The sequence below is a fragment of the Phragmites australis genome, chromosome 3, assembly GCF_958298935.1.
Source record: "Phragmites australis chromosome 3, lpPhrAust1.1, whole genome shotgun sequence".
NCBI classification, from domain to species: domain Eukaryota; kingdom Viridiplantae; phylum Streptophyta; class Magnoliopsida; order Poales; family Poaceae; genus Phragmites; species Phragmites australis.
This window is the reverse complement of record NC_084923.1, coordinates 35,116,000-35,127,420: the sequence shown is the minus strand read 5'-3', so window position 1 is coordinate 35,127,420 and position 11,421 is coordinate 35,116,000. Positions and strand designations below refer to the sequence as shown.

Genomic DNA, 11,421 nt, shown 5'->3' with positions numbered 1-11,421 from the left:
TGGTGTTAGTGTGAGACAAGGTGAGGATGAATGTCTGGTCAGTTGTATTCCATAGCCCTGTAATACCCTTTAACAAAGGGAGATGAAAAGCTGTACAACGGTGAAGAAGATATACAATATGTTTTGCCGAGGCACTGCCCAATCCTTTTTGATCTCTTAAGAATGTAAAGACTTAAGATTCCACCCACCATGTTCGTGCAAGCCTCTCTGTGTAGTTCTCAATTTATTTTATTGGATCATTTCTTTCCAATAACATTCCATACAATCTCGTAATGCCCCATCCTGTATTATTTTATTAGGATAAAGCCATGCTTGTCCTGGCTTTGAACGTCATAAACTCGTTTTTCTTTGTCCATGATGTACCAAATTGTGATCTTGAACAGGTCACTATCTTGCCTACCAGCTAGCGGTTGACATGTTCTAACCTCATAATTGCACATCTCTAGACAACACCTGGAGGGGTTGCTGTCGCCACAGTTCATCCCCAGCCGTGGGGCGTCCATTTCTTTAATGATGATTGCATTCCCTGTCTTTTTCTTCAACCTTGTCGTCTGTATAAATACACCTCCCACAGCCCGCATTTTTTCTTCACCAAGCACATCAAGCAGCATTGTGCTCACATCACTTCTGATATCTTTCACATCCCAAACTGATAACAATGGAGCCTGGAGGAGTGATTGCAGAGGCCGGCTGGAGCTCACTCGACTTGCCGTCGCAAGCCGAGGAGTCGGAGATAATGCAGCAGCTGCTTGGTACCTTCCCCTCCAATGGTGAGGAAGATCACCAAGAGCTGCCCTGGTCTATTCAGTCTTCCAGTGCATGCTATTTTCTTTGCAATGCTAGTTCTAGTACATATAGCTCCACTAGCAGCAATAGTTCTGGCGGTCTCCTTGTGCCATCTGAGTATGGGGCCTACTATTTGAGTGATTCGAATGAGGCCCTGGGTATCAACTCCTCCGCTGCACCACTGTACCTGAACATGGTCCAGGAGCAAGGTGAAGGTGCAGCTCAGTTTATGGATACAATTCTTAACCCTCCCTATGGGAGTGGCGATTTGAGCTGTGAGGATCTTGGGGATTCTAGCATGAATCTCCTCGCTTCCATTGGTACTTCTGACAAGAGAAAGCACCTGGAACAAGGCCAACTAGATGGCCAAGCAAGGGTGAGTGCTTGATGATTTCTTATTTTACAATGGAAATGCAAAGTAGTACTTTGAAATGACTAAAAAATGCACTGTGTATGCTAACTGGCTGATATGTACAAAATGCAGCAGGGTCGGAAATGCGCAAGGAAGTCTGACTCGAAGCGGGCGAAGAAGAATATGAAACGGGAAGGCGAGGATGGCAGCGGTGCTGCCATGGATGGGCAAAGCTTGAGTTGCTGCGCATCTGAAAATGACTCAAATTCTTCTCAAGGACCTCCTGTTACCTCTAACCTGAATGGCAAGGCTCAAGCTGACGGCCGGTCAGCAACTGAGTCCCAAAGCCTCTATGCAAGGGTACTTACTACATACGATTTTAACTCGCTGTTGAGAAACGATACATTCTTAACTAGATCAAACAATTATTTATGCTGTTGATAAATGGATGCAGAAAAGAAGAGAGAGGATCAATGAGAGGCTGAGGATATTGCAGAACCTTGTACCAAATGGAACCAAAGTAAGCTTCTGAACAAAACATCATCCATACTAACTATAGAACGCAAAAGAAAGCAGACAACTCAAACATCGAGACTTACGTGATCTTACAGGTAGATCTCAGCACTATGCTTGAAGAGGCAGTACAATATGTGAAGTTCTTGCAGCTTCAAATCAAGGTGAGACCTTTTGCAATTTAGTCCACTTCATCATTTTGAATGCTCGATGTTAATTTGTTACTGAACTGTTGTTGGTTTTTAATTACTCATTACAGCTCCTCAGCTCTGATGAAATGTGGATTTATGCCCCAATTGCATACAATGGGATGGACATCGGAATCGATCTGAACCTCTCACAGCATTGATAAACCGTACACCACTTCTAACAATCTGAAGTTGCAGAAAGTTTCGCAAATTCTACTTACAATATGATTCGGCTTTAGACTTTAGATAAAGGTTTTATTGCTAGGGTCTGATCAATAAGCAATTATGGGCTGTCCAACCTTTCGACGTAAAAGAAGGTCGATCTTCAGTTGTTTTTTTGTAACTAGCCTGCAGTTACTGAAGGATTGGCTTGTATGCCCGTAAGGATATGGCAAAAATTGTAGTTACTGTACACCGGGAGAGGCTCTGAAACTTTTAAGACAAGAAAGGGAAACGTGTCCGATAAATCACATGAGAAAACTGTCTCGTATTCTTCTTTGTTTTTCCCTTCTTTCGGAGCAAACACAATGTACGAAATAAAGTAAAACATTTTGTGTGTGCAGTATTGTGACGGATCATTTATTCAATCTGCATAAAACATATTCTTATCGGTCCCACCGTACGTCCATTGGCAGTTGCCACTACTTGTTGTTTTGAAACTCCATTTCAAGTTATTTCCATGACAAATTGTGGGATGCCTTGCACATATTATTGTTTCCGTCATTGGACGTTAGTGGAACGCTTGTATATGATGCCAGCCAATTATTGATGTTATGTAGGTGCAAATTAAATCATTAGCCCACCATCGTTTAGTCCATCTGTTGGTAACTGTTTCATTAATTTATCAAATCCTCTTGTCCGTCTACCCTGTATTTTTCTATAGGTGTTTCAATTTCAATCCATGACAATCTAGCGTTGTTATGAAATACTAGTTATTGATATTCCTTTTTCTTTAATTTTTTAGATCAGATATTCCTTTTTGTTACCACCTCTTATCGAAAATATATTTATCTCAAATACTGATCACTCTTCATACTTTCTAGTTACATGCAATAAAAATATGGAGAGGCTAGTTTTCAGTCGACTGAAAACGGTGAGGAATACAATCGATATGCATCAGCCATATGATCGGGATCCAACGGCTTGCGGATCATCATCTGCCTCCAACCTCGTGTCTTACTCGCTCCAGTTCCATGCCCGCATAAGGTCGCTCCCCTCCACCCCACCCTCCCTCCTCCACATCCGGCGGCTCTCTTGTCGTCAGATGTGCGACCACCGCCGTGCAAACCACTTCATTTTTTTTGCTAGTCTCACCACTGATACTACCCATCAGTCGTCCTCTGTCACCGGCAGCCGATAGAGCCAGAGGCGGATATAGGACCGGGAAGCATTGATATCATTGCCATCGGTGTAATTGTTTCACTACCATCATCACATCAATTATTCACTCATTTAACGTAAGTCATTGCTGTCCGGTGACATCAACGTTAACACTCTAGATCCACCCCTGGACGAATGTCCCATCCGTCACACTAACCATTCCATTTTTCGTTGCCCGCCCCACCCACTATCTGCCACCTCCGTCAGTTGAGCCACCGCCCCCAACGTGAAGAGGAGGGCACCGCTGGACTGCCATGGACTGTAAGTTTGGCTAACTTTAGTCCATTGATGACTAGCAAGTGTGATAAAAAATAATGTAACAGTTAGCTGTAATGATATGAAAGTAATTTTGATGGCAAATATATTGATATAATATCATCTCTGTATGTGCGAAGGGGCCGCATCGGACTGGCACAACATGGGTCATTCAGACCATGGGCCTAGGCCTTATTTGCGTAAGTAAAAGTCCACAAGTAGGTAGAAATTAAACTTTTTATTTTTATATTTTCTAGCATAAATATAAATATAAATATATCATAGCTAAAAATATTTATAGAAATAAACTCTCGCCATCTTGAGATAGGGCGGTAAAAGTATCACGGTGGCATGGCCAACGCCACTTGGCCCTTACCGTCATCTCATAGGGCGGTGAGATCTTACCACCCCTTGAGAGGGTGGTTAGGGCCCATCTCTCTTACCGTCCTCTCAAGCCACCTCTTATCGTCCTATGAGGGGGGGTTAGTCCCTATAAAGGGTTGAAATCCAGTCAAAATTATTATTTTATTTCAGGAAAAAGAAAGAGAGGGGAGGGGAGGAGAGGAGAGGAGAGGAGAGGGTGGTAGTACAGCAAAACCCTACTGTTTTTTACCTACAGACGTCTAGGATCTTGGTTTCGGTAAACTTTTCTAGATTTTTATTTTTATTAGTAATTAAAATACCACTAGATCACTAGATCTAGGGTTTAGAGATAGAATTTTGGTTACATTAGATAAGATCTAGGCACGGTAATCAGGAAATGAGGCTTTTCTGTCTTTTGTAGTTTATTGTAAAAATCTATTTGAACATGATAGGATAGCCATAAGATGTATAATTGTATTTAGAGTACAGTAGTTTCGATTACGTAGACTTTACAAAATAGTGATGTTGGTAATAATTATACATAATTAGGAATTTTATTAAGTATATGGGGGTTTAATTAGTTTAAATTGGTTAGTTTGCTTAGGAGAAATATTGATTATAGTGAACTAAACGTATTGTTAGATGATCATCGGTTACGGTAATTTTGTAAAAGTTTGATAATTAGAAGTATATGGTTCTGGTATTAATATTGGACATATTTTCAGTTGTTTCAAGGAATGTTGGATAAGCTATATTTTCAGATATATTATGGTGAAGATCAAATTGATTATGGTCCTAGCGGTGTAGATCTCTTTGAATTTTAGCATGTCGTGAAGGGACTTAGTAGAGCCAATGAGAGGACAATAGTGGATGTGTGCAAGTAGCTGATGCATCATTTTCAACTGGATCCCTAGCACCATGAGTTTAAGCTGAGAGCTATGCTTAGTTGTGCTACTGAGGGGTACATCGGGGAGCTCATCCCAATTAATACGACAACTATAAAGAGACAGCACGTAGATATAGCATATGAACATGGTCTCTCTCTTGAGCTGAGGCGTACTAGAAGGACCCAACAGAGATAAACGTCAAGGAAGCATTAGTAGGAACAAGTCAGGCAGTGGTGGATGAAGCAAATAAGGCAACTGTAGGGGACGAGAAGGACGTTGGGAATGTGCAGGTGATGCAAGTGAGAGGTGTGGCCGATGAGGGAGAGCACATCTCTAGCATAATTGAATAGATAGAGCGGGAGGATCAAGAGCTCGAGGAAGCTATTGCGGATGAGGATTTATCCGATGAGGAGGAAAGTGCTCATGTTCTTGCAGAGTGGAGGAATCAGAATTTTTCACAACTAGTGGTCAGTGAGGGTCATCAGACACCATGAGAATATCATGAGAACGAGGTGTTCTATGGTGCTATGTACCCTAGTAAAGTGGCTGTTATTGATGCAGTGAAATACTGGTTGCTGTCTCTTTGGAGGCAGTTCAAGTTTGTGATATCAAGCAAAAGGGAGTACGATGTCAAGTGTTTGGCGCCTGATTGTTTGTGGCGGGTGTATGCATTCAGGGGGAAGTGGGTTGACCATTGGGAGTGCTCAATAGTTAGGGATCATAACTGTCATATTGAGAAAATAGAGTTCTTCTATCAAAACCTGTCATCTGCTTTTGTTGCCAATGTGATGTATAGAGATATTGTGAACAACCCAAAGTATGAGCCATGATCAATAATACGTGCTATTGAGGAAAGGTTCCAGTACACAACAAGCTACGCTAATGTATGGAGGGCGAAATAGAAGGCTATTGAGATAAGGTTTGGGACATACGAAGCATCATATGATAACTTATCACGTCAATTAGCCATAATATGTGTGAGAAACTCTGGAAGTTACTTTGACATCAAGCATTACCCCTCAAGTGATGCGAGGAACCCTGGCCCTGGAGTACTGCAGTGTGCTTTCTTTACATTTGTGGCAACCATCAAGGCATTTAGGCACTGTCGGTCTATCGTTTGCTTAGACGAAACGTTCCTCACTGGGAATTATAAAAGACATATAATGTATGCAATTGGGGTAGATGGGAATAACTAAGTCATGCTACTAGGGTTTGCTTTTGTGGAGAACGAGAATGGTGATAGATAGTATTGGTTCCTTGGGCAGATGAAGCACACTATTGTTCTAGACCGGCCTGATGTATATTTGATTCATGATAGACATTCAGGGTTGTTGCAGGCTTTGCTAGATATGCAATACGACAGTGTTCGATGGTGTGTGACAGCAAAGTGGCCTGACTTGAAGACCCGGTGGTGCATGAGGCATATGGGTGCAAACTTTGCAAACAATTCAAAAACAAGCAGCTGATAAATCTTTTCAAGAAATCATCAGGGACTTCTTTGATGATGCACTACCGACGTAGGAGACCCAAGTGAAGGCCTCGACACCCGTGATCGCCACGAGTCCTACCAAGAAGATTGTTCCACTAGACAATCTGACCTACTCTAGGGACCACGTGAGGGCGAACCAGAGGTAGCAGTGACTGGACCTTGATGGTGGGAACACCCGTCGATAGCGGGGGAGGCAACAGTAGGATTTTATGTTGGCTTTTGTAACTTAGATGTTTGTTTCATGATGCATCTTCGATTCACAAACTAGTCTAGTCCTATATATTCGTACATGTCTACTTTCTATGTATTACATGTTCAGACGTTACTACTTGCCATGTCATTAATGCATTCTTAATCCCATGTGACCGTATGCTACCAACTTTTCAGAGTGATTTCACCTCTCGCTACCACCTTTGCAAGGAGGTGTGACCCCTCGCTGCCACATTTTCAGAGCGATGTGACCGCACACTGCCACCTTTTCAGAGCTATGTGACAGCACACTAAAACCTTCTCAAAACGATGTGATGGTACGCTGCCAACTACTCGGAGTCCAATGATTGCTCGCTGCAGGAAGGCATCCAATGCATGCACTATCATAACATCTCTCTTTTCCAAAACACCACTACCATAGTGTCTTATATTAACGTACTATCTTGTTTTTCCTTACTGGTACACAATTGAAAACAGGCTTTAGAACATTATCAACCATTACACACCATCCAAACACAATTCTTTCCAACAAGTAAAAAAGCATTACTCCTACGATACATATGGAAAGCGTTACGTGATAGGCAAATCCCATGTACATGTGTACATAATGTGATTCACACATTTAGGGAATGAAGAACAGTATATGTCAAATACCAAATCAAATCCTCAACCGATCGCTAGAATACATCGATATTACTATCAGTTGTTCCTCCGACCCACTATGCGAGGTGGGATATAGTATCTTCTGACGTTCATGGCTCTCTCTTGGCACAATTGTTTTTGCAATTTCTTGATGACGATATGCAGGTGATGGATGTATTCTTGAATGTGTAGTTCTATCCGTGGGTCAATCCAGTACTAGAAAGCACAATCATTCTTATGGAAAATAATAATAGATGAGATAAGTAAATGGTGTTGATAAAATCACAAAGAAAGTGAGTATTATTTGTTCGTACTCTAAAATATGGACAACGGAAGAATCGATGGCTTGCGTCTCCAAAATGCTCATAAACTTGGACTACAACATCATCTCCATGTCGGCATGATGGCCAAAACGAGCAAGAAAGAGCATTGCAGTTTTCATAGAAATCTCTACCATAGACATCTAAATGGGGGTGTGGAGGTGGTGGATCGATGGGGCCATCGACAGGATGAGGATACGCCATTGTCTCATTTCAATTCGAGGTTAGGAGATGTATGAATAGAGAATTGATTGGGTTTTGTTTATATAGAAGAAGTCCATGCGGTAGTGGATACAAGTGGCAGCATTAAAAAGTCTACCCGCTAGACTGCACCAGCCTATTATAGAAGCAATGAAAAGTCTATTCGCTAGAGTGTACCAGCCTATTAGGGGTATCACTGCGAAATTATGCGACAGGATTCCCTAAGACCCACTTTAACATCGCAATAAATATCCATCGAACACAATGAACAGTTTATGCCAGTATTCCCCCTTATGCATATAAGGGTAACCCATTCATGGCTACTTCATCTCCAACACAGTCCAACATAATCCCTTCCATGGCTACCGGATCCGGGTCCAACAAGGGTAAGGGTAAGATGGGCCCTTACGAGCTATGGTGTGGCATCCATGATAAACTCAAGTGTGAGGAAGAAGAGCGAAAGAGAAGTGAAGACCCAGAGCTAAAGAAGAGGAAGATCAAGCTGCAGATAGAACTACAGTAAAATAGCATGCCAGAAACCGTTCTCGCTTGCCACGGCTGCTTGGTACTGATGCGTGGTAAGTTTGCATGACATCCTACCGTGCTACGAATTTTATCTAATTTACCTGCTTCCCTCCAACAGTACGAATGGTACGCGAACGAAGAAGACTACGCGAACATCAACTATAGCTATGATGAGGCACATGGATGTTGAATGACCGAAGATTAGGCTACATGAGCTCAATGAAGAGTGGTGTGATAAGTACCTCACTACATACAGTAATATACAGGTTCCCTCGTAATGCGTGTGCGGCCTATCGAATGTGTCGAGCCTATGGCACGTGGACTGGCTTAAGGGAACGTGTGCAGCAAGCCCTACCCCTATAGATGGAACTTTCAAGAGATCCGCTGAGAATATCTGGATGAGAAGCCTCCATCTTTTCCACCAACACAGCAGATGTTTTTTTGCACTCGGTAATTTGTCTTTCCAAAAGGCATGCTTCATTTAGCGATACAGTACCACATGCCATTGTAACTTGTCTTAGATTCTATATGAATAAGATACGAGTCGGTGTATATTGTCTTATGTATTGTAGCCACATACATGCAATGAATGCTTATGATGACCCTTATATGTGATGTACTTTACTTTCATCAATAAAATGGCCAGGATTTATCATTCTACAAATACGTTTTTTCGAAGTCCAATGTTTTCATAGGATTTCATGCCTTCCATGCAGAGGCAACAATAACTCATTGCTGAACTTTTGCACAATAAAATGACCACACCAAGCAACAACTTCCACATCGTATCTCTGCCAAGCATCAATGCTATAACTTTTCCAGGTTTCACACGGAATCCCTGCTCATTTGTCCTTATGCACAATACTCCCTTGATCCAACCCCTAGCTATGCTTATGCACTCAGTTCATGCACCAGCCCCCAGCCATCATAAATAATCCCACCTTGAACCATGGATAGACCGCTCCTTTCTCAACTCTCTCAACTGTAATGTCTTCCTCAGTTTCACCAAATTCATCCAAGAAACATTGGGAGATTTTCATCCCTAGAGGGTCAAACCGTCGATATACTTATGTGGTGACCCTTGTAGGTTTCGTGAGTCTCAGGACATTTTCTACACATATGGCAAATGCTTCCTCATGTGTACCAACTACCAGCATGATCCGCCTCGATATGGACTGTATGAGTACCCACCACTATAGCGACATTGATTACTCATGTGGCACTTTCCATACGATTTCATGCACTGTCTTATTAATCTCTCCTCTTGTTTCTTTTATCCAGTCTCTTCCACCTATCTGTGACTTTATGGAATAGTTGGACATGGAGCAAAATGAGTACCAGAAGCAGGGGGTCGATATGGAGATGCGTTGGAGGATGGAAGCTTACGAACGCTAGGAGTATGAGCAAAAGCAGGAGAAACTATGGCTGAAGCGTCAGGAGAAAGAGCGCATGAGGAAGACAACGAAAGAGTGCACCATGTCTGAAGCACGCGAAGTAGAGAGGGAAAGGAAGTGGGAGAGGGCTCGTTGCGCTAAGGTGGAGGGCCGCAATGCCCTACGAAAAGGCAAATATCCTAGGTGCACTCAATAGAAAGCATATATTGTAACCCGGCCTATTTTCATTCCCTAAGACATGTTAGTTTTAGTAGTGGCACACTATTAGGTTAGTCTTTAGACGTACCGTACATGCCAACGTTTGTTGTCGTCACATCTTTATAGGTATGGTTCATTCGTGCAGCGACAAAAACCCCCATGTCCCATGTAATATTTACCAGCATATATAACCTCCGTGCCAAGTAATATGATAATTATGCTTCACAACTACTATCGTTCGACAAATTAGATTTTGTATCCTCCCATTGTTACTTCACTTAAAAAATAACTCACACAATTTTACATCAACTAAATAAATAAATAGCGACAAAATTACATCGAACCAAAACTAAGGATAAAATGAACCACTCCGTGAAGCGTATACGACAATTTGACAAATTAGAGAGGGTGGTTATTCCCCGACTTTTTTGCCAAATGAATGTGCAATATTTTATAAATTGTTGTATACAAAAATTATATAAAAAAAATCCTAACTGCTCCCTTAAAGGATGGTAAGGGGCTAACTACCCTCTTAGAGGGCGGTAAGGGGTGGTACACCGGGGGTGAGCCCTAACCGCCCTCTCAGGGTTGGTAATGTCTAACCACCCTATGAGAGGGTGGTAAGGGTGTTAGTCGTGCCACCATAGCACTCTTATCGCCCTCTGAAAGGGCTGCAACACTTTTAGATGGTGGTAGGTGCCTATTCCTGCAAATTTTGTTTGGTCGGGATATATTTTTGTTAATATTTATGCTAGAAAATATGAAAATAAAAATCATAGAAATTAAGCGATGTTGTAAGTAAGGTGCAGTCGAAAGTCTAAAAGCATTACATGGCTTGGTCACAATTTTGGTTGTTGGTGTATGTTCTTTGATAAAGGAAGCTTTATTGATTCTTATTGTTACATCAAGCAAATAAGAGTACACTTTCCGGTTTCTGCATAGCATGAATACACACAGCCAAGAAAAATCGGCTATTGGTGTATGTAGCATTGTAGCCTACTCCATGTTGATTGTCCAGATTGTTGCTTTGCAGTGAAGCGATTCCTGTAGCCTATGTTGAGGATCCAAGGATTGGAGTTGGGAGAAGCATACTGAGAGATACATAGATAGATCCATTTTTTGGATTTGTGTTTGACAGTGTGAGGAACGGTGATGTCCTAAGAGAGAGGGAGGATGAATTATGACACTTAAAAACTAATGGATCCAAAAACTTCACAAGATAAACCTATATCAATTTATATCTAAATGTGCTTTAGGTTTATCTAGTGTGTCTACTCTAATGTTCAAAAAGATTTGCAACCTACTCTACGAAGGTAAATTGCAAGTATGTAAATACAGAAACGTAAATAAGGTAGAGAGAGCAAACTTGGAACTAGGGATTTTTACCGTGTGGTATCGGTGGCACACAAGCCACCTATAGTCCATGTTGGAGCTCCATAAAGGATATGCTTCCGTCTGCAAGACTCTTTCGGTAACGGCTCTTGAACTACCAAGCAACCAAGGCAAGGTGTCAAGCACAATGAGCAACCAAGCCACCAAGATGAGGTCTCACCACTAACCTCTCTTCTGGTCACTTGTACGCTATCTTCATTTTGGAGTTTTAGCCACCAAGGCAAGGACCTCCGCGTCCCCATACACACTTCTTGCCGCCACTCCACATCAAGTCAGAGGGTCAACAAGCTTAGGCTACCAAGGCTTAAGGTGCCAACGAGTCACCA

The 11,421-nt window shown here is 42.0% G+C and overlaps 1 protein-coding gene across 2 annotated transcripts; it reads left to right on the top strand.

The window, feature by feature from the left end:
• The first annotated feature begins 546 nt into the window (after positions 1 to 546).
• On the top strand, positions 547 to 2,287 carry LOC133911157 (transcription factor RSL2-like). Of its 2 annotated transcripts, none has more exons than XM_062353358.1 (5): positions 547 to 1,162; positions 1,274 to 1,498; positions 1,593 to 1,658; positions 1,750 to 1,815; positions 1,911 to 2,287. In XM_062353358.1, the coding sequence occupies exons 1-5, from the start codon at positions 659 to 661 to the stop codon at positions 1,998 to 2,000; spliced, it is 951 nt and encodes a 316-aa protein (XP_062209342.1). In that variant the 5' UTR covers positions 547 to 658; the 3' UTR covers positions 2,001 to 2,287. The 2 variants fall into 2 exon arrangements, with proteins under 2 accessions (XP_062209342.1, XP_062209341.1); XM_062353357.1 differs by having other exon boundaries at positions 1,271 to 1,498.
• The last annotated feature ends 9,134 nt before the right edge of the window (positions 2,288 to 11,421 follow it).